Raw genomic sequence first — 22868 nt, 5'->3', positions numbered from 1 at the left:
TTTCAACCTTTAACTCATCAACTGATAAGCCCAAATACCTATGACTATAAGCCCCTCATTGCATCTATATTGGTCATCCCCACTCATAACCTCAAATTTAGGAGCAAAATGACCCATGGATTTATCAACAGGCTTAACTAACTTAGCATCATGATCTTCCTCCTCAACCTTAACTCTATTAATGTGATGGTCATTTCATCTTCACTTGGTTTGGATTCTCCATTGCAATATGGAGCAAATGTCATACCCAACTAAGATTTCATATTAACAATTTCATGTATCGACATTTGTTTTCTTACATAATCACCTAACCCAAGGGCGACTAATTGTGGGGGGAGAGGGGGAAATAAGAAGAGAAAAGAAAAGAAAAGAGCTCTAGATTTTAATTTTGTATAAAATCACAGATGTTATCTGCGACTTGCGTGTTGCAAATAGCAATCGCAAAATAAAAATCGTATATGGCATTTATAACTCGTGAGTTGCAGACGCTATCTGTAACTTGTTAAACTGTATTATTTCTTTAAATATTCATTTCATTGGTTACTTCACCAAATTTTTTTCCACTGTGATAAAAACCCAAAAAAAGGAACTGCGTGCTTAAAATTATAGGAAGTTAGTAACCCGTAGTGCCCTCTTCATGACAAAAGCATGAATCTGTATCGTCTCCTATCCTTGCGATAAACAGCTGGAATATACATACATACCCTGGCTTCCGTCGATAAACACCCCTACTTGAAGATAGGGAGCTGAGAAGAGACAATAAGCGGTTCATGTTCTTTGAGATTGTTATTGGGTCAAGTAAGTAAGGCCGTTATCTCCCAACCCAACACGAAATATAGAGTTTGAGGCAGCTCGCGTCAGAAGATGTTATGTCCATGTTGGGATGAGTCTTGCAAGGTTAGTGAAATTAGAAACCCATTGGGGGGCTTATAATTTAAATATCGTGGCTAATATATATGTTGGCTTCTTTTCGTGAGTGATTTTTGGTGTTGCAAGCTACATTCAGGATCACATTGGAATACTTTTTTTTTCCTCCACCCCATCATCCAGAAGTGGAATCTCCAAGGAGACTGGAAGAAAGTGCTTCTTTTTTTTTTAATGTACTAATTGTGACGAGGATGACTTGTTTGAGGTGTGTGTGTGTAAGAGTAAAACAAGATCTTACATCGAATGATAATGTTTAGTTTATGCCCTTTTTTGAATTGTTTGTAAATTGTAATGGTGGTATAATTTTTGTTCTTGATGTTATAATGTAGCTGCAAATCCACAGTTGGGAAATTTCCTTATTGTGGGAAAGTAAAACAAGGGAACTTTGCTTTTCATCAAGTACAAAAATTGATTGATGATTAGGGAGGATTTAGGCAGCAGTGTAGCATCAAACTTTTAAATCACATGTTTGTTGATCCCAAGCCCTTTGTCCTCGACACCTTTGTTTTTTCTTTTCTTTTGATTTGTTGTGTTACTTTCTGCATCACTCTAGCATTTTGCATACATAACTGTAACCTGACAAAAATAGCTGCCATGCATCTACCTCCTCCAATGCTACTAACACGTTGCATGATACATTCGGGTATTAGATAACCATAACAGAGAACAGCATCAAGCAGCATTACCTGCAGCGTTGCCCTAAACCATTGCCAATGACCTGAAACTTCTGGGAAAATAATGTCACCCAGTAACTAACGCTTCTTGCCTTCTTCGACCCTGCTCTGCCATTTTTGCATCACTGGCACTACTATAATAATTAGGATAACCATAAAGTTCCATCAATGCCTACATGAATATGCTCCAGAAAGTGAGATAATGGCATCATCACAACTGACAAGTCATCTCCACAGTTTATCCAATTCCTTTATAAGAAGCACTTGCTTAGAAAAATAGGAAGTAATACCTCATAGAGCTGCTTTTTTTTTATTCAAGCTCGGAGGCATAACGAATACAATTGCCCATAATTTCAAAGATGGAACCGTTGTGATCTCCTATCCTACAACAAACGGCTAGGATTTACATAGCCAAGCCTAGGAAGTGTATGGCAACTCTTCAAGAGAAAGAAGAGTTCTAGGATGGCAAGCATTCTACCAATACATACAGGCATCTACTTCCATTTAGTCATAAAGCCCAGGTGAAAAACAGATGGGCAACATATATTGTACCAGATTAAGTCTACAAGTTGAGCTGCCAAAAGAATCAGTCATGTTTTGGTTTTGAACTTCCTCTGCGCCTTCAGATCCACCACAATTACAGTGATGTTGTCCTTGCTTCCTTTTTGAAGGGCACGGTTTGAGAGGTACTCAGCTGCTGCTTGAGCTGCAGGATCAATTCCCCCGCCCCTTGAGGAGGAAAGTGTGACACCATTCTTTTTGTGCCAGACAAGTATTCGTTTGCGAGCCAGATCACATGCTTCTTCATTTGACATGACATCCCACAAACCATCACTAGCCAGAATGAGGCACTCATCTTCTTTTGCCCTAGGAATGAACATCACTTCAGGTTCTGGAATAATCCACGGTTTTAAATATCTATCACCTGCCACTCAAAAGCAAGAATGATGTAAAGTTTTAAAGTTATGTGATCCATTTATTTTCGTAAGGAAAGAGGCTAATAAATTATTACACCCATAATCATGAGTCCTTGAACCAACCAACAAATGAGTGAATGCAGCAACACCTTTAGATGATTTTCACACAAACTAGCAACTGAATCCATCTCAGATATATCACTCAAAGGATATTTTATTCTTCACAAATACAAAATGTCATGTAATACATACAAAGGAAAATCACAACAATCAATCCTCCACAATGCAGTAGGACTTCGTTTAACATTTGGAGAGTTTTTCCAAGGATTGATTGACATGGCTAAAATGCAACTTTAATGAGAAGGCAGATGTATGCGACACTTCAATGGATAAATTTCCCTTCAAGAAGTTCTACTTCATATCATCAACATTGCAATTGCACATTAAAGAGACATCCTCAAAAAAGTTTAATCAAGGTTGAATAAACACTAGTCAATAGACTTTCACCAGACATGTAAGAATTTCATATCATGCAAGGCTTGAGATTTATGTGCACAAGCATCATCATCTAAGGCTGAAAACATAAAAGATGGTTTCATACCAGAATAACAGTCAAATTTCACAAGCATGAGTTGCCCAAAGTTATTATGGATGCAATTTACTTGTTTAGAAATGTTGTGAGACATATACCTTAACATCAAAGAACTCACCATCCAAAAAAATGAACAAAGTAGGAAAAGAAAACTTCCACATTGAAAAATTCTGAAGCAGGCATCGATGGAATCACTTGTTTATCCTAGCATTAAAACCACCAAGGATGTCTATTTACTTGTCTTTGATGACAAGGACAAGGAAATTCTTTGAGACTTGGACATATTCTCCGGAGGTTCCAACACCTAAAATTAATCCAGGAATTTTGAGTTTCTGATCACCAAGAATGTCCAAGCATCTCGTTGGTAGTATGACATGGACAAGGCAATTCTTTGAGACTTGGACATGTTCTCTGGAGGTTCCAACACCTAAAATTAGTCCAGGAATTTTAAGTTTCTGATCATGATCAGAAACTTAAAATTCCTGGATTTATTTTAGTAAGTACAGACTTGACATGTCTCTTACAATTACAAAGATGCATCTCTAAATAGTCACAGGTGACAATCAATGACGAGGGAAAACACAGCTAAGGTCGAATAGTCATTGGATGCCCATGGAGTCCTTTATGAAAGTGAATGTTGTCATTTTATCCTTACCTTCAAGATTAGCCAATAGGAGAATGACAGTAACTTAGATGCAAAAGAATCCAGATGACAACAGTGCTGTTAACATGTTTGAATAAGATAAGGAAGAAACAGATAAAAATGAGGGTGAGAAGAACATACCAATAGATCTTGACATAGCTAGAACACCAAAGACACGATGCCCATTCCACTGTATGACCTTGCCTCCAGCGGCTTCTATCCTTGCATACTCATCTTCTCGGTTAGGCTAAGATAAGATTTAACGAGAGAATCGAAAGAACAAGAATCAGCTTCCCAGTCTTTTATTATTATTATTATTAAAAGATTTTAAGATCCAAGCCTACAGTTCTAAAGGCTCTTACTTTATGATCCACTGATAATGCCACTGGTTCTTTCCCACGACAAAGAACTGCTCGTGAGTCTCCACAGTTTGCTACTATGATGTGGGATGAACAAATAGTGGCCACAACAGCAGTAGAACCAACAGTTTCTGGAGCAACTGGTTCAGCACTACCCTTTCCTCCGACTTCAGCATCTACCTTAAGAAAACAACTGGTGAAAGCTTTTTTCCACTGCTCCTGGCAACCATCCTTAATACTTCCATCAATCAGGCCATTTTTAACAAATTCTATCTCCTCAGACAAAGCAGAATGGAAACGATCACGGCAATAATTTGCCACCTAAAAAAGAAAGCCAGCGGAATGTAAGCTAATCACCTCTATAAAGGAAACAGCAACATGATCTGACAATAGGAAGAAAGCCAGAGAAACATAAATAAATAATAAGGATAAAGAGCACAAGGATAAGTTACCTGTGAGCCTCCATGACCATCATAAACTCCAAAGAAATGAGCAGTCTGGAGCGGTAAACAATTGCTCATGCCATCAAGTAATCGGTCTCCAATCAGCATTTGAATATGAATTTTCAAAAAATAAGGCACAGCAGCAACTGCATCTTCCATCTCTGGTCTCCTTCCACACACAGACGTAAATCCCCAAAGGGGTATGTAGTCCACTTCAAAAACACTTCTTGAGATTGTACCACTGGCCCCTCTTTCCAGAGTCAACTTAGGTACCACAGCGGATGTCTTTGCATCAGATCCATCTCCAACCTCTTCCTCAACAATTCCTGCCACAGAAAGGGGATCGCTAACGATGGCGTCAACATTCAAATCCCCCAAATCTGCTGTCTTGGGAATAATATCAACACCACCAGCACTCTTTTCAATATCTACAGAACTTGGTGTTCCTACCTCAAAGGTGGCCTCAAAACTCAAGAAATCCTCTCCACATAAGCTACTTGTCTCACTGGCCACTGACAGAGAACAAGAACAATCAAGAATTGGATCACCCTCCAACGACAAAGAATCGTCCTCCTCGCTATCCCGTGTTATCACATCATCACCAACAACCCAATTTCTTTCATTTTCAGAGATCATATCCAACAAAGGGCCTCCTCCTCCTCCCTTGTCCTCTTTAGGAGCTTGCACTGCTGTATCTTTAACTTCATCATCTAAATCACAACAATTACAATCCTTATTCCCCACAGTAGAAACCTTAGTTACAGTATCAGATAATAAGCTAGCTGTGTCTGCCATTAAAAGTCTTGTGATATCCATATGGGTATCTAAGGACGGACTCTCACAGACTGAATTACCTACTCTAAATGGCACTGCAACCGCCCGGTACATCTCCTCCATCAAAATCACTATCTGGACAGTACAAAAAGTTACCCTCTAACCCCTCCAAGATCACACAGCCTCTCATTATTCAACTAAAATTATCAACCCTTCACTCATCAAGAATGATTTTGGAATGTGAACAACAGGTTTTGACAGACCATTTTCCATGCCTTTTAGGAAAAGGTAAATCAAAGTTTAATACTCTAACAAAATCAGGAGGCCAATCCAGTGGATGCAAAGATATGGGTGAGCTAAAAGTTCTTAAAAGTGAAATGTTAGTCAGATCTGGTCAACGAGAATGGATCCAAATTTCCATTTGTGGAAGCTTACAGACTCTAAATAGATAGGCTAGACCTGTTTAAGGCCTCATTAACTTCTTAAATGGAATCTTCTCCATTTACCTCCATCAACTACAATGAGAGAGAAACAACAAGACAGCAACTTTAAATCCACAAAAAAATAGAACAGAATTTCAAAAAAAAGAAAAAAACACGAAATTGGAAACCAACCCCTGATCTTTAAACCCAAGAAAGAGAAACAAAAGGGGGTCATGAAAAAGAACCCGAGAAAACTTAAAAGTCCCAAGAATCACAAGAGAACCCTAAAAAAGATAGCACCCTTTTCACATATTTACTAAAGAGTTCCCTGGATCCAAGGCAACCCATCACAGCCTCTTGTAAAATAGCTCTCTTTCTCTCTCTAATAATTGCAAAAATTAAACTTGAAAGCAAGAAAGAGAAGTTACAACAAAAAAACAACAAAAAAAAGAAAAGAAAAGAGACACTACACCTAATTGTGTCTAAGGCTTTTGCTTTTCACAACGTCTCTTCATAACCAAGAACCATGAAAAAAAATACAGAAACAAGATATAGAGAGTGGTGCTGGCTTACCATTTAAAATAAAAAAAAAAATAGATGAGAAAATATGATCAGCAGTAAAAAAGACCCGCTTTCTTGACTCTTTATAGTAAGTTCTAAATATCAATAAAAAAATAATTTAGAATTAAAAAATTAATTTTTTAAAAATATTCTTTTAAAATACTAAAATAAACTACAATATCTAGGTGCTTTATAGACCCCTTTATTATTATGTTTATTTATCATTATTAAGTTTATTTGAATCTTTTTGAATTCATTTAAATCTATATTTTCTTATAACGTTTAAACTTACAAGTATGCGTGTATATGTATATATGTATATATATATATATATATATATATGAGCATTGTTGATAGAATATGATACACATATATAACTATAAATTCATATGAAATAAAAGTGTTCTTTCTTCATCCCCTAATCTTTGTTGTTCTTATATATTCTATTTATTCTTTATTAATTATATTATTTTATTATTTTATGCTTCTTGAAATATAGTTTTATATACATTATCGGTATAAATTGCTCCCTGCTTTCATCTTGAAGCAGACAATTATATTTAACAAGAAATAGAAGCACAAATTTCTCCTCGCTTTCATGATGAAGCAGATAATTATATTTGGTTTATTAATAAGAAGTAGAAGTAACAATGACAAACATTGCCAAACTTGAGTTCGTGGCACTTGATATTACAGACAAAATCATTTGTCATGGATCCTTGATGTTGAAATTCACCTAATGTCATAGGTCTTAAAGACACCATTATAGATGATAATGAAGCATCTAGTTAAAACAAGGTAAAAGCCATGATTTTCTTACGTCGTCATCTTTATGAGGAGTTAAAGATAGAGTATCTCACAATCAAAGATCCTTTTATTCTTTGGCAAAATTTGAAAGAAAAGTATGACCATCAAAAGACATTTATTCTCCTAAAATCTCATTATGATTGGATACATTAATGATTGCAGGATTTTAAATCAGTAAGTGAATAAAATTCTACAATGTTTAATATCAGTTCTAAATTGAAATTGTGTGGAGACAATGTCACCGATGATGATATGTTAGAAAAAAAACATTCTCTGTTTTTCATGCCTCGAATATGCTCCTGCAACAACAATATAGAAAACGAGGTTTTAAGAAATATTCTAAACTAATTTCATGTCTCCTTATGGCTGAACAGAATAATGAGCTTTTAATAAAAAATCATGAATCACGACCAACTGGTTCAGCTTCATTCCCTGAAGTGAATTTTACGAGATATAATTATAATTATGGTCGTGGTCGTAATAGAGGTTGAGGACGTGACCATGGGAGAAGACGATTGAATTACCGCAACTATAATGGTCGTAATTCATCAAATTCTTACAAACCCTCACAGAATGAGGAGAAACAAGAAAATGAGAAGAATATACATAGCGGAGATACCAAGAAGATAGAAAATGCATGTTATCGATGGGAGAAGACGGTTGAACTACCGCAACTATAATGGTCGTAATTCATCAAATTCTTACAAACCCTCACAGAGAAACAAGAAAATGAGAAGAATATACATAGCAGAGATACCAAGAAGATAGAAAATGCATGTTATCGATGTGGAATGAAAGGACATTGGTCTCGTACCTGTCATATGGCCAAACATCTTGTGGATTTATATCAGTCTTCATTAAAAGGAAAGGAAAAGAACATAGAAATACATTTTTCTCACCCATAACAAGGTAATGATGATATTTATCCTTTAGATATGACACACCTTGACATTGCAAATTATTTTGAGCAAACTAATGGGAAAGTTAATATTTTTTGTAATGATAATAATTAGTTAATATAACAATGTCATAATTCAAAATTATGTTTATCTTTTCAGTGTGTTTCCTTTATGCTAGTATATTTCAATGTGTTTTGTTTTCTTCCTTTCATGTTGGCTTATTTAATGAAAAAGATTGTGTTATAATAATTATGTCTTATTATGAACTTATTATATATTTATTTCTTTTCATGAAGAAAATATGGATTCACATCATGTTCTAAATAATCCCAATATCAGTTATTGAGATATATGCTTAGCAGATAGTGCAACGACACATACCATTCTTAGGCATAAGCAATATTTTTCAAATATAAGAATGATGAAAGTAAAAGTGAATACAATATCAGGTTCAATAGACTTGATTGAAAGCTCTAGAAGAGCTAATATAACGCTTCCTAATAGAACAAGATTTATTATTAATAATGCTTTGTTCTCTACTAAATCAAGGAGAAATCTACTAAGTTTCAAAGATATACGACTTCACGGGTACCATATTGAGATTGCTAATGACAATGATATAGAATATCTTTACATCTTATCAAATGTCTCTACTGAAAAACAAATATTGAAAAAATTACTCGTTTTATCTTCAGGTTTGCACTACACAAGTATTAGTACAATCGAAGTCAATGCAATAATGAATTAGAAGTTCAACGAACCAAATAACCAAAAAATACTCGTAATTTGGTGTTTGAAAGTTTACTTGCTCAAATTATTAGATTACGAGCACAATTTCCAAATTATATAATCAAGAGTATTCATCTTGACAATACTGATGAATTCACATCCCAAGCATTTAATGATTATTGCATTTCACTTGGGATAAACATTGAACATCTTGTTACCCATGTTCATACTCAGAATGATCTTGTTAAATCACTTATTAAACATCTCCAATTATTGCAAGACCGTTACTCATAAGAACAAAACTTCTTATCTCTGCTTGGGAACACGTTGTTTTACATGCAACAACAGTTATACGCATTAGGCCAACAGCGTATCACAAATGCTCCCCATTACAATTGGTTTTTGGTAATGAGTCAAACATTTCTCATCTAAGAATATTTGGTTGTGCAGTATATGTTCTAATTTATCTACATAACGTACAAAGATGGGTCCTCAAAGGAGGTTGAGAATATATATTGGGTTTGAGTCCCCATCAATAATTAAATATCTTGAGCTCTTAACAAGTTATTCATTTATGACACAATTTGCCGATTGTTATTTTGATGAGACTATGTTTCCAGCATCAGGGGGAGAATTTAAATAGCTGGATAAAGATATTACATGAAATGCATTGTCATTATTGAATTTTGATCATCGTACAAAACAATGTGAACAAGAAGTTCAAAAGATACTTCATTTTCAAGACATTGTAAATCAACTACCGAATGCATTCACTGACTCAAAAAGAATAACCAAATCTCATATACCAGCTGTAAATACTCCAGCCCGGATTGAAGTCCCAGCAGGACAATCCACTAAAATTATAGCAAATGAGTTTATGGCATGCTAGAAGCGTGATAGACCAATTGGTTCAAAAGACAAAAATCCTCGGAAAAGAAAAGGAGCAAATAATCAAATTGGCATTATTGAGAAAGAAAATTTTCGTGAGGAGATAGACATAACTGATCATAAAACCCTAAAAGAGGTTCAGGCACCTGAAAACAGTAAAAATGAGGAGATCTCGATAAGTTATGTCTCTACAAAAAAAAAAAGATGGAATCAAAATGAAATAATTATCAACAATATCTTTTCATATAATATATCGCTTGATATCATTAATGAAAATAAGGATCTTGAGCCTAAATCTATCAAAGAATATCGATGAAAAAATGATTGGCTAAAATGGAAAGAAGAAATCCAAACATAATTAAATTCACTTGCAAAACATGAAGTTTTTGGACCTGTAGTCCAGACACCTAAAGGTGTAAAGCCAATCAGATACAGATGGGTATTTGTGCGAAAACGAAATGAGAAAAATGAAATCGTAAGATATAAAGCACGTCTTGTGGCACAAGAGTTTTCATAAAGACCTGGCATTGATTATGATAAAACATATTCTCCTGTAGTTTATGCAATTACATTTCGATATCTCATTAGCTTGACAATTCATGAAATGCTAGATATGTGTCTAATGAATGTAGTCACATCCTATTTATATGGGTCAATTGATAATGATGTTTATATGAAATCCCTGAAGGATTTAAAATGTCTGAAACATATAATTCAAATCCCCGAAAAGCTTACTCAATCAAGTTACAAAATTCCTTATATGGGTTTAGTATTCTTGATGCATATATTAGAGATAGAAATGGTCTTAAATGTGGAGAGGTGCAATGAAAAAAAAGAAAAGAGAGAGAGAGAGAGAGAGAGAGAACAGATGCAAGGTGACCGGCCATTAGAGAGGAAGAAAGGATAGGAGGAGAACTTATGATTTCCTTGATTAATTATTTGAGATGTGTTGTTATAATGTGGTTGCTAATTAGAAGAAAAAAATGCATCACTTATAAGGAAGAGGAACCCTTCGTTCCTTTGGGCAGGTTCGACCAAAGTAGAAATGAATTTGTTGCGATGTCGCGGTCGCACAAATTAATTATCCTAACTTAAAACACAACACACAAGATAGTATAGAGCAAGCAAGGGGTCGATCCCATGAGGAAGGTTCAAGTCAGATTTTTATGCTAGATAATATGCAATTTGGGAAGGTTTGGACGTTATCTAGGCTAAAGCAAAAGAAAATAGAAAACTATCAAGCAAAATTACATAAAATCAGAAAATTATCAAGAGAACAAACCTTGGTCACAAATAAACGTCCACCAACAAAAATCAGAACTGATCATGGAAAAGAGACATCAATTTATATTATGAATATTTTATCTCTTCTTAACATTGGTTAATTAACGGATCCATCGTATAACTAACCCTAACCATCAAACAACTACAGTGTCTGCACTAGTAATTTAATTCAATGGTAGCCTTAAGAACTAGATAAATTGATTAATCAAGAAAACATAACTGTCTGCAGTCTATGTTTGATTTGATTGAATGTTCTCTCTAAAATTAATAACGTAGATCCACCACAATTATTAAACTCAGTTGCTTCACAAGTTCATATACCACAACTCTGGTTTTGATATCAAACTTAGCAATAGATTATCTTCAATAATAACTTAGAGTCCGCTCTAGCAATTAAAATAAACAATCATAGGAAAAATAAGCATAGGAGAACAAACATATTCATCATATAAACTGACAAGAAAAGGTAAAATGGATCTCACAGTTCTTGAAATCCAAAGGTTTCCGTGTACTTGCAACCAAGAAAACGAGTTTAGCCTTGCATGTTTGTTGAACAACTAATGAAAAAGAAGGAGGAATGCATGATTTTGGGTTTCTTAGAGGAAGGGGGCGTTTTTCTTTTCTTGGCTGGCTTCCCCCTTCTCTTCTCTCATTCTTTTTATATCCTAGGAAACCTTAGTCTCTATTTTACAAAATAGTCATCTCTTAAGTAGACAGTTTACATTTAAGTACTTCAATAACTATTTTCCTAAAAAATAAGAAATAGCCTTGCATGAAATCTTCAAGCTTTGACTTAGAGGAGCTAAATTTCTGAAATAAAAACTTAGATGTCGGTTTAGATGTTTCGAAACGTAATTTGGACCCGTTTCTTCACGAAACCTATTTGCTGGCAGAATTCAGTTGTCATCTTTGAAAAATTATATCTCCCTCATATGACATCGTTTTTAGCTGAAATTGGGAGCGTTGATAGGCCTTTGAGTCAGGCATCCAACACAATGGATTTTGCATCAATTGGACTTCTGTAGCTCCAGATATTCAAGTCAGAATGGCCAAAGATCAACAATGGCAGATTGCGAGATTTGACTTTGAAGGCTGCAATTTCCATGCTCTTCCTTATTTTATTTTCTTGCCTCTAGAGCTCACGCTCTGCACAAAACATCGACTGAAGGTCAAATTTGCTAATTACCTCCAATGTACTCATTTTTGCATCTTTCATCCAAAAATACCTTCAAAACATAAAACAAAGAATATCAAGGCATTTTATATATAAAACATAGGCAAAACACCAGTTAAATGTGGGTGAAACTATCAAATAATATGGTTGCATCAATTACCCCCACATTTAGCTCTTGCTCGTTCTCGAGAAAGGATAGGTAAAATCAAATTGAAATTAAATTAAATCAAATCACTATGACTAATCTCCTAATCTCCCATCAATATCCAAGAATATATGCATTATAAATAAGAATACAATAAAGAAGGATAAAGAGTATTAATTTTCATGAATTTATTTATATGCAAATTTCAAAACTCAATTAATCATCGGGATTTAAATGAAATCTATGTCATGCCAAAGTGATAGGTCCTCTCATTGATATACACTCAACACTCATGTGTTTAGGGCTTATGTGTTTAAATCTCTCAAATTCAATCAATGAATATGTTCTATCATAAGCTTGCTCTTCAATCTCATCTCCATTACTAACATATTACAAGTAATGCATGAATCGAAAGGTCTTATTTTCCAGTTGTAATGGGGCTAAGGTTAAGGTGAGGTAAAAGAGAGTAAAAGAAAAGATTCAAACCAAAGAAAGTAGAGCATTTTGAAAAATGATATTTCAAACAAGATATTTCATCAAAGTACATAAATTTTCCATCTTTAATCACCAATGCTTAACTTCTTTTGATTTCAAGCTCTTTCAACATAAAATCTTAAGAACATAAAGGAACACTTTTTTTTTCTTTTTTCTTTTTGTTTTTCACCGTTGGCAACTTTGCCCATCTTTTCATCAAGCATCACTTCTTCTTTCTTTTCACGTAATTTCCAACCAAAATTCCATGAGATATCACAAGTATATGCTCTACTAATCCTTGGCCAGGGGAAAAGAAAAACATATAAAAAGTTAAGGCTTGCACATGGATAAAGCAAAGAAAAGATAAACAAACTCAAAAGGGGCTCATTAAGAATAATATGCTTTAGATTGATTTTTTGGCTCAAGTGGTTAAAATTCCTAATGCCTTTATCCTCTTCATGTATACATGTAATGCGAATATAATCTCAACAAGATATGAAGGAAGTTCTAGAGATACATATCATTGAAAAATGCACAATAAAAGAATATAATGTTGAAGGCTCAAAAGCTTGCATTGGTATAACATTATAAAGTCAACATGACATATTCTCAAAGTCAATCCCTAAACCAATTAAATGTTAAAACTTGCATGCACACTCATTCATTCTATTTATATCTTCATCTATCTTAATTAATTCTCATACATAATACTCATATTCTCATAAACCAATGGGAGTTCAAAAAGATCAAACATAGATTTTTTTTTAAATAACAAAGAAAACCAAAATTCTCTTAATACCCCCACACTTTAAACATAACATTGTCCTCAATGTTGAAATAATATAAAAGGAATATAAGAGAATGATAAAAATAAAGTAAAATGTGAAAAAAAAGATAAGGAAAAAAAAAGCAAATTTGAATTTTTTTCTTTTTATGTTAGGTTGCCTCCCAGTAAACGCTTTTATTTTATGTCATTGGCTTGACATGTGGCATGCTCCTTCTTCATAAATTGGTTCAGCTAACTCCATAGAAGTAGTGAGTTCTATTGTCCAACCTTCATAAAAAGGTTTCAAGCGATGCACATTGACCTTGAGCACTTTGTTTGTTTCTAAACTTGTAATTTCAACTACACCATAAAGAAAAACATTAGAAACAACAAAGTGTCCAATCCAACGAAAGAGTAACTTTCCAGGAAAAAGTTTCAAACGCGAATGATAAAGAATGACTTTGTCTCCAACATTAAACTCTTTTCTTGTAATCATTCGTTCATGAAGACCCTTAGTCTTTTCTTTGTAAATCCTTGCATTCTCATAAGCATCATTCTGTATCTCTTCCAACGTGATTCCAGTCTTTTTAGGCACCAAATGGATAGGCACCACCCATTCACTATTTGTGATGGGGTAAATGACTCCTGCATCATGGGGGACAGTTTACAAAGGTTGCAAAGCCAATGATGATTTGTGCACGTTTTAGGGAACACATATATGCCTCTCCATCTCTTCTATCTCGGTAAAATCATAGTCATAACTCAAAGCCACATTTAATCCATTCTCACAATCATAATCAAAAACTTGTTGCACACATTTATCAACTTGGTCATAACATGTGATAAAATAAACATTGTTGTAAGGATATTTCATTGCATCATGAAAATTAAATTAAATTTTTTCATCTCCTACCTCCATAGATAAAGTATCTTTACCACAATCAATCTTTGTATTGGCAGTTTTCAAGAATGGTCTCCCAAACAATATAAGAGTGTTGTTTGATGAATCACAAGAATCATGTTCCATATCAAGAATATAAAAGTTGTATGGAATATCCAAACTATTAATCTTGACTAAGACATCTTCTATCACACCAAGTGGGTAAACAAAACTACGATCCGCAAGTTGTATTACAATGCTAGTTTTATTCAAAGGTTCCAGACTAAGAGAAATTCATATAACCATGTTCCATGTATGCGTGTTTATCTCGTTTATCCTTCTATAATGATATTTGTTGTTCAATGTATGTTATAAATATTGTGGTTGAGATGATGATGATGTTTGTGAAATTGAGACCCAAGATGATTGGGTCATAATTGAGTTATGAGATGTGGGATATTAGGTGTAAACAGGTTATATGTTGATAACTTTGGACCTCCCGGTATAGTGGAGACTCTGCCAAAATTTCAGTAAAAATTTTGGTAGACTTTTATAAGAAAACTGTATATATATATAAAAAAATTATTTACCCTGTTTTCCATTTGATATGTGACAGGTGTTTTATCCCAGATAAGAGAATGTTACAAATCTTGACTAGGATCACCCCCCCACACCAGGGGGCATGTGGAAGTTCATATATCAAAGATTGAGGAAATTCCATAAAAAATCAAAAACTAAAAGAGCCTAAAAAACTCAAATGTTGAGGGGTATGCGTAAATAAATAATAAAGAAGATGAAAAATCAAAGCAAATAAGGATACCTCTTTAGAACAATAAAAATGGCAAAAAAAAAAAAGTTTGAAAGACATAGTAAGTCAAGCAACTAACAATGATCTAAAGTTTTTAAAACCTTAAAACATTATTTGAGCTTTATGAATCCTTTTTTTTTCATAGCCTGAACTTTCTGAAGCGCTGTTTTTTGCTTTTATCCCATCCAAACATCTCAACAATGTTCCATTGGACGACCTCTTGTATAACACTTCTGCATCGAGGTAATAGTCAATAGCTAACCTTTGTAGGGTTTTCATATTTGTATTGGATGCCCCCGTGGGATACTTTTGGTGTTGGATAAATTGTTTGATATCATGATACCATGGATTCTCATCCATTTCTCCTTCGATTGAGCAATAGTGAGTAGCATCCATCGTTGTTGACACATTAACGCCACATTATCTAGTATTGACACGCTAACACCAAGTCATCCAGTATTGACTTGTTAGTGCCACATCAGCATCAATAATTTCTAGCATATTCCCATCTCAATCTAGTTAATAAGCCTCTACATACTTTTTTTAACCATTGAATATCATTGTTCCTGTATATTTTTGCACTTGTTGACCAAGAATTAACATTAATATTATTCTTTTGTGCCTGTACATAAGAATATAGCCCATCTTGTAATTTGAGCTATCTTAAATTTGTTGGCTTATTTATTCACTTATATTGAATATCCGATTCTCTTAATTAATTACAGAGCTTGGCTAAATTTGTGGGAAAATTGACTGTGTTTATCTAGCTTGGCTAAATTCATGTGTCATCATAGAAAAATCATATATATCTCACATAAGCTCCTTTTCTATTGCAATTTGGTAGGCTGATAGATCTTCGAGTCATGAATCCAACAAAATTGAGTTTGCATCAAATAGACTTCTCTAGCTCAAGATATTCAAGTTGGAACAGTTGAAGGTCATCATTGGCAGAATACGAGATTTGTCTTTGAAGGTTGCTATTTCCATGTTCTTTCTCTTTTTATTTTTCTTGCCATATATGTATAGAAAGGTATGAGTGTTAGCTTTCTGATGCCACTGGAATCATTTCATTTCGACCGCTAGAGCTCAAGCTCTACACAAAACATCGATCAGAGGTCAAATCTGTTAATTATCTTCAATTTACTTTCTTTTTGAATCTTACATTCAAAAGTGCCTTTAAAACATAAAACAACGAATATCAAGATATTTTATATATAAAACATAGGCAAAATACAATATAAATATTGATAAAACTATCAAATAATATGGTTGTATCAATAGCATGCAACAAGCAATTCCTAATGTAGCAATGAAAACTGAAATCAAAGAAGGAAATTTTGAATTAAATGAGAAACTTGGAGCATGGCTCGCCTGTTTGATAAAAACAGAATCTGAGAAATTGGTTCCGGGACAACCCAATTTACAACTGTGTTTGAGATATAAGAACACAGTTATTCAACTGACAACGGAATACACATTCAAAATGGTGGTTATTCAGTCGACAGATTCACTTCAACCCTTATCATTAAGGCCTTATTGACTTGGAAAAAGAGATGTACAGCACCACCTCTTCCAACATAGTCTTATCTTCTGCTGAAAAGGAGATTGGAATACTTCATTTTTTATTAAAAAGGAAATGTGCAACCATCCACTCTTCTCCATTGTTGTATCCAAAGAGTTCTGCAACAGCAATGAAGAATGTTCTCCAGTAAACAGTCCACTTAACAGCTTGATCTTTACCATAGGTTGACTCCATTATTGGCTTAATGGCAGCTAGGTTCCGGTCCATTCTTTTGAGCCACTCCTCACTGAGAGATTTCAATGTAAAAAAAAATGAGATGATCCATTGCAACAACCGAGTAATTGATTTGGAAAGTTTTGAACTTTAAACAAAGTTTCTTAACCAAGAACATTATTGCTGTCATAAGTGTGGAGTTTTTCATCCTTACCTTGTCTGTGAATAATGTTTCCCATTCACAAGCCAATGATCAACAATGGAAACATCATCCTGCGCAGAGAGTTTTTAGAAGGGAGCCTTCGATAAGTGAGCAAATGAAACTCATGCAGCGTTTGGAATTCTCTCGTGTTCTGATATGCTTATACATGTCAATTTCATGATTTAATATTGTATTTCTAATCATTTGGCACATCACCAGAAGCTTGGATTGAGATTTGAATCTAGAGCCTGGTATGCTTGGAAAGTAAAGCATGTATTTGACAATGAGATTGCAGTGCTCACCTGGAAATAAAGTAACAGATTTGCAGAAGGCATTGTACCTCCTGTGAAGAAATACCTAGTAATCCAGTCATCTTCATTAACATCCTGAATAGAAAGAGGTTGGAATGTAAGTTTATTCAAAATCTGCAGCTTCTCAATGAAGAGATGCTTAAGAATAGCTAATTTAAAACAATAATATGAATGAAATTCCACTCAACAAATTTTGAGCAGCTCTACCTCAAAGTGGTAAGCAAATTGCTTGTGACAGAAATAATGAACAAAATGAAGGCCATCTTGTTTCATCCACTTGGATATCTTGTTAAGAAGATCTCCATAATTCTTCATATGCTGCGAAAGGACAAATTCAATTTTAAACCAAGTCAACTTTGACCTTCACATCCCTAATGTAGCATGAAATGCACCCACCTCAAACATTTCAATGGAGTATATACGGTCATAGGATGCCTGCATTTCAAATGTGCTAATGTCTGCAACAATGATCTCCACATTCTGCAGCTGAAGATCCCTAAAGAAATGAAACCGAGAATACAACTATAAAATATAAAAGAGTCCGTTTGTTAACGCAAATGCAACCTGTTTGGTTAACAAAAAAACACAGTTTACTGTGTACGTAAATTTACGTTCGAGACACAGGAAAAGAAGAAGCAGCAAAAATGCTGCTTCTTCCGCACTGTTCATGCTAATTAATTAGCATGAACAGTGTAGCATACACTGCTCACGCCAATTAATTAGCATGAACAGTGTAGCATACACTGTGCATGCAGTGTAGTATACACTGTTCATGCTAAATAATTAGCATGAACAGTGTAGCACACAGTGTAGTTCCGGTTCAAAACTTTAAATGCATTGAATCAGGTCCGATCCAGTAAAATAAAAAATAAAAAATATTTTTTATTTTTTAATTGTGTTTTATTCAAAAAACTAGTATTTAACATTATTCAATGACCCATTGTCGGATGTATTTCATACGTGATGGAATTGTAGATAGTTTAATAGAACAATAAAAAATATTTTATATAAAGTATTATTTATTTCATGATGTAATAACAATAGTTAAATCTACAATATTTAAATTAAAAACCATCAATATTAATATATATTTTTTAAAATTATTTTATAACTTCAATTTCAAAAGCATTATTAACCAAACACATTAAACTACTTTTTGTTCAAACTCAATTTCAACCACAGTTTTAACCAAACATCTATTTTTTTAAACCAACCTCAATTAAAAATACTTTTTATAAAATAATTTTTTTTAAATCACAACCACAACAGTTATCGCAATACCAAACACACTAAAATGGGCAATATTGCTATCAATCAGACAAGAATAGAAGTCTGAATCCAAAGTCAGACCCTATAAACACGTGCCAATATATCAGGGAGCATACCGGCACTGCTCATCAATGTGTACTTTCTGTGTTGTTGAATTGCAAATCCCAGTAATTTTACAGTTACTGTACTTTTGGGCAATGTATAAAGAGAGCGACCCCCAGCCACATCCAACGTCAAGGACAGTGTGTCCATCTTTTAACTGTGACCTTTCGCAGTACAGCTCCAACATTGCTTTCTCAGCATCTTCCAAGGTGTTCGATTTATCAGAAAAATAACAACAGCTGCACTAGTTCAAATACAAACCATATCAGCTCATAAAATATCAAAATTGATGGCCTTCTACACACTAATTTGAAATGATTAAAGCAGAAATGTTGATCACTGGATTGTTTTTTACCCTCAATTTTTCAAACATTTCTCAAAAAATACAAACAAAAAAAAGCATTTTTCATTAAACGTCTCCAATTTTTCAAAATTTAGCTATTTCCCTAACTTTTGGTTTCGAGAAGGTAGATAAAAAAAAAAGGACAAAATATCAAGTGCGAGTCGAAAAAATATAAAAAAAGACAAGATGATGCGCGAGAGAGGAAAGCGAAAAATATTGAAAAATTGAGAAGAAAAAAATGAAGAATGAAAAAGAAAATGAGAGAAAGTGAATAACTAATCTAAAAACACAAATCAAATCAAATTGAAAAAACCAAATCGAACTAAAAAGTTATTAGATTCAAACCTGTTAAAAATAGTTCATTTGGTTTTAATAAATATAAAACCGAACTGAACCGAACCAATCCCAACCAATCAGTTTATTCTTTTATTCATTTTGGTTTGGATTAAAACTTTGAGAAAAAGAAATCAATTCGATTGAGCTTTTTGGTTCAAACCAGATCATTCGAATAGATGCTCACCCTTAATTTTTGGTTAGTTTTGGTATGTAATTCTTGAACTTGTAGCAGACCTGTATTCCTGCTTGAGTTTGTACTAACTTCATTCAACCCCTTCCTCCGGGGAAAATTGACAAATTGTTGCATGCATCACAGTACATACTATATAATTTAAAGCCGCAAATGTCAAAGATCTATTTCTTACTGATGACACTTCTATGAAAAACAAATTCCATTCCAATCATGATGCATGAACATACCTGTATTTGAGATTTTTCCCGAGGACCAGCTTAAAGAAAGAGGTTGGTAATTCATAATGTTGAGTTTTTGGCTTATCAGTCTTGATAGCTATAGGCATTTCTTTTAGAGCTGCAAACATAGGCACAAACATAACCATTTCACACATCAGGACAGATAAAAAGAGAAAATAATAATAATAATAATTCAATTTCTAATTTCTAAATTACTTTTAAACGAATTCATTCCTTGGCTTCGAACAAATTGTTCTTTTACTTCAAAGTTCATGACTTCCTTTTATTGTTTTTCTTTTCACCTCTAATTCCAAACTGGGCTATTTATACTGGGATTTAATTTCTTATTTGATTCCTTCTTGTTTATTCAAATTCCAGAAATTTTCAAGTTCTTGGAATTTATAACTAAAAGGGTCCCAATAGGTAACTTGATTCCAATTCCCAACACAACCCACGGCACCATGTCCAAATCCCACATCATAATCAAGTAATCAGCACTATTAAAAACGTTGAAAATAGCCAACTCCAACTTAAAAAAATAATTCTTATTTGCAACCACCAAAAAAATAAATTCTTAACGAGGAGAAAATAAATTCTCTGAAACCAAAGGATGTGTCGTTTTAGCCTGGCCGTTGTCGTTAATGGCTTTTAGCAATGACTTGTTGCCGCCTGTGAATCACCCCAAACTCATAATTGCCTTTAAGTTCTAATTTGAAGACGTTTTGTTTCGCGTAGTTTTTTTCTATCTCGACATGTAGAGACATGAATGATGAATGCAAACATATAAATGAGGTTAGAAAAACTTACAATGAACGAATTGGAGAAGGTCAGCTAGCTGGAGTTCAGAGGATGTCTTGTAGCAAGAACGAAGACGGTCTGCCGAGAGCATGCGAGTGAGCCTCCTGATCACCGCATCTGGTAGCAAATTTCTTTCCAGAGATGCTAACATCACCTTCACCGTTGCTTCATAAGGCACCTGCATTAATCTCTCCATTTCAAGTAGAAATCTACTACAGCTACAAGCTAGCTAAATACCTCTTGGCCAACACAGATAGAGAGCCGCACCCTCTAGATTGGATTCTGTGATCTTATCCTTGATGAACTCACTGAGCTCCATGTGGAGTTCCGTATAATGGGCTTGATTGATTTTTAAGTTACAAACGTTTTCTACTTTGACCCCTGGCTTTTACCTTCTTTTCATTCAAGTCCCTTTTTAATGTGGGTAAAGTAGAAACTAATTTGATTAGATGGGATTTATTTAAATTAGGTTTAGTTTGATGGAGAAGAAATAATGACGTTAAAACGATTATTATTTACTATTTTCACTCCATTTAAAACCATTTTTTGTTTACAAAGAATCACAGATTGAGTTGATATTCCAACAATACAAAGTTAAAAGACTGTATTAAATTTATTTTGACTACAAAGTTCTTAGATTTGAGAATTGATTCAAATTTGGTATTTATGATTAGGATCAATTATACATTAATTCAAATTAAAAACAATCTCAATTCAAAATTTGCTTTGAATTTTAGATAATGCATGCCAAACCTTCCCACCTACCCAATTTGATTACTAGATTTGACGGTTGGATTACCCTATCGAAGATCAAGTGTAGTTGACATTACAAACTAAAAGATTTGAAGTGTGATTATCTTGTAAATTGGATGGAGAAACATAATTTTATTTCCTCTTTTCTAATTCAAAATTCAAATATTTCATCAACATAATCATAATCTTGATTTGAGTCGAGTTTAAAAAAATTCAACTTCAAATTAAACAGTTTAATCTAAATAATAATTAGATTTAAATCACTAGGTTGATTTTTATATATAAATGTTTTTTTTCGACTTCTTTTAAAAATAACTTTTTGAAACTGCGCTAATTCAGACCAACTATATTATCTTTAACCTGGATATTTTTGCAGGGAATGATGAAGTAATTGTTTTGGTGTTATAGATTTTGATTTTTAAAGTGTTTTTAATTGAAAATATATTAAAATAATATTTTTTTATTTTAATTTTTTTTTTAATATTATTACATTAAAATAATTTTAAAATATTTTTAAAAAATTAATTTAAAGAAAAAAATTAAAATTTGATAAAATATTGATTCAACATGAGCTCCAACCGTTTGTTTTTGAATTTCAAAAATATTTTAAAAAAATTAAATTTTATTTATTTTTTATTTATTTCAAATTAATTTTTTTTATGTTTTCAAATTGTTTTGATGTATTAATATCAAAATAATTTTTAAAAAATAAAAAAAATATTATTTTAATATATTTTTAAATAAAAATTATTTTAAAAAATAATTACTATAATAATTTCTATACTAATATGAAAAGTCCACAGTAAAATAAAAAAATCACCAAAGACCGCCTTTTAGATTTAGCCCTTGTTTGTTTCGTGGTTTCCGGGAAACCACTTTCCAAACTTTCCTGTGTTTGTTTGCCATTAAGAAAGTTGGTCAACGAAAAACACTTTTCAGTCAAAGGAAAATTTAGTTTGGTTTCTAGGAAAGTGTTTTCCTTTTATTTTGGGCGGAAAACACTTTCCGGAAGTTGTGAAAAATTTAGAAATGTCATATTATTTGCTGATTATATCAAATTTGGTCCTTAAACTTTTGATTGCTATATACATTTTGTTTTGAATATTTGTTTTTCAATTTCATCCCTTAGAATTTAATTTTTATATTAATTTTGGTCCTCATTTTTATAATTGTTATTTGCTTTTCCCGTATCATTTTTAATTGAAATTTTTTATCTATTAAATTTGGTCCTCATTCTTTTGATTGTTACTTATTTTATTTGAAATAATTTATGAAATGCTACTTATTATTATTTTAATTTCTTCATCTTTTAATTTTTTTTATTTTTTAGATTTGATCTCTATTATTTTTATTATTATTTATTTTATTTGAGATAATTTATAAAATATTTTTTTTTTAATTTCATTCTCATTTAACTTTTTAATTTGTAAAAGTACTTCTGG

At 33.1% G+C, this 22868-nt stretch overlaps 2 protein-coding genes and 1 long non-coding RNA gene across 6 annotated transcripts; 1 reads left to right on the top strand and 2 right to left on the bottom strand.

The window, feature by feature from the left end:
• Positions 1-1831: 1831 nt before the first annotated feature.
• On the bottom strand, positions 1832-6217 carry LOC7463721 (protein phosphatase 2C 50). 3 transcript variants are annotated; one of them, XM_024590123.2, is made up of 5 exons: positions 5944-6217; positions 4565-5844; positions 4116-4433; positions 3895-4000; positions 1832-2526 (listed from the first exon to the last, which is right to left on the bottom strand). In XM_024590123.2, the coding sequence occupies exons 2-5, from the start codon at positions 5450-5452 to the stop codon at positions 2192-2194; spliced, it is 1647 nt and encodes a 548-aa protein (XP_024445891.2). In that variant the 5' UTR covers positions 5453-5844; positions 5944-6217; the 3' UTR covers positions 1832-2191. The 3 variants fall into 3 exon arrangements, with proteins under 3 accessions (XP_024445891.2, XP_024445892.2, XP_024445893.2); XM_024590124.2 differs by lacking the exon at positions 1832-2526 and adding an exon at positions 2543-3537 and having other exon boundaries at positions 4565-6217; XM_024590125.2 differs by lacking the exon at positions 1832-2526 and adding an exon at positions 2543-3414 and having other exon boundaries at positions 4565-6217.
• LOC127904702 (uncharacterized) lies at positions 3410-3879 on the top strand. Its single transcript, XR_008058031.1, has 2 exons — positions 3410-3561; positions 3608-3879. It is a non-coding gene; the product is annotated as an uncharacterized LOC127904702 (long non-coding RNA).
• A 10266-nt stretch (positions 6218-16483) lies between the features above and the next one.
• On the bottom strand, positions 16484-20997 carry LOC7463722 ((S)-coclaurine N-methyltransferase). 2 transcript variants are annotated; one of them, XM_002324706.4, is made up of 8 exons: positions 20683-20995; positions 19885-19993; positions 18800-19024; positions 17811-17910; positions 17622-17732; positions 17406-17489; positions 17116-17174; positions 16484-16974 (listed from the first exon to the last, which is right to left on the bottom strand). In XM_002324706.4, exons 1-8 carry the CDS (start codon positions 20867-20869, stop codon positions 16782-16784), a joined length of 1068 nt encoding a protein of 355 aa, XP_002324742.2. In that variant the 5' UTR covers positions 20870-20995; the 3' UTR covers positions 16484-16781. The 2 variants fall into 2 exon arrangements, with proteins under 2 accessions (XP_002324742.2, XP_024445626.2); XM_024589858.2 differs by having other exon boundaries at positions 16825-16974; positions 17116-17254; positions 20683-20997.
• Positions 20998-22868: the final 1871 nt, after the last annotated feature.

This window comes from Populus trichocarpa, chromosome 18 (assembly GCF_000002775.5).
Source record: "Populus trichocarpa isolate Nisqually-1 chromosome 18, P.trichocarpa_v4.1, whole genome shotgun sequence".
NCBI classification, from domain to species: Eukaryota; Viridiplantae; Streptophyta; class Magnoliopsida; order Malpighiales; family Salicaceae; genus Populus; species Populus trichocarpa.
Note: the sequence above shows the minus strand (reverse complement) of the source record. Positions and strands in the feature narration are given on the sequence as shown.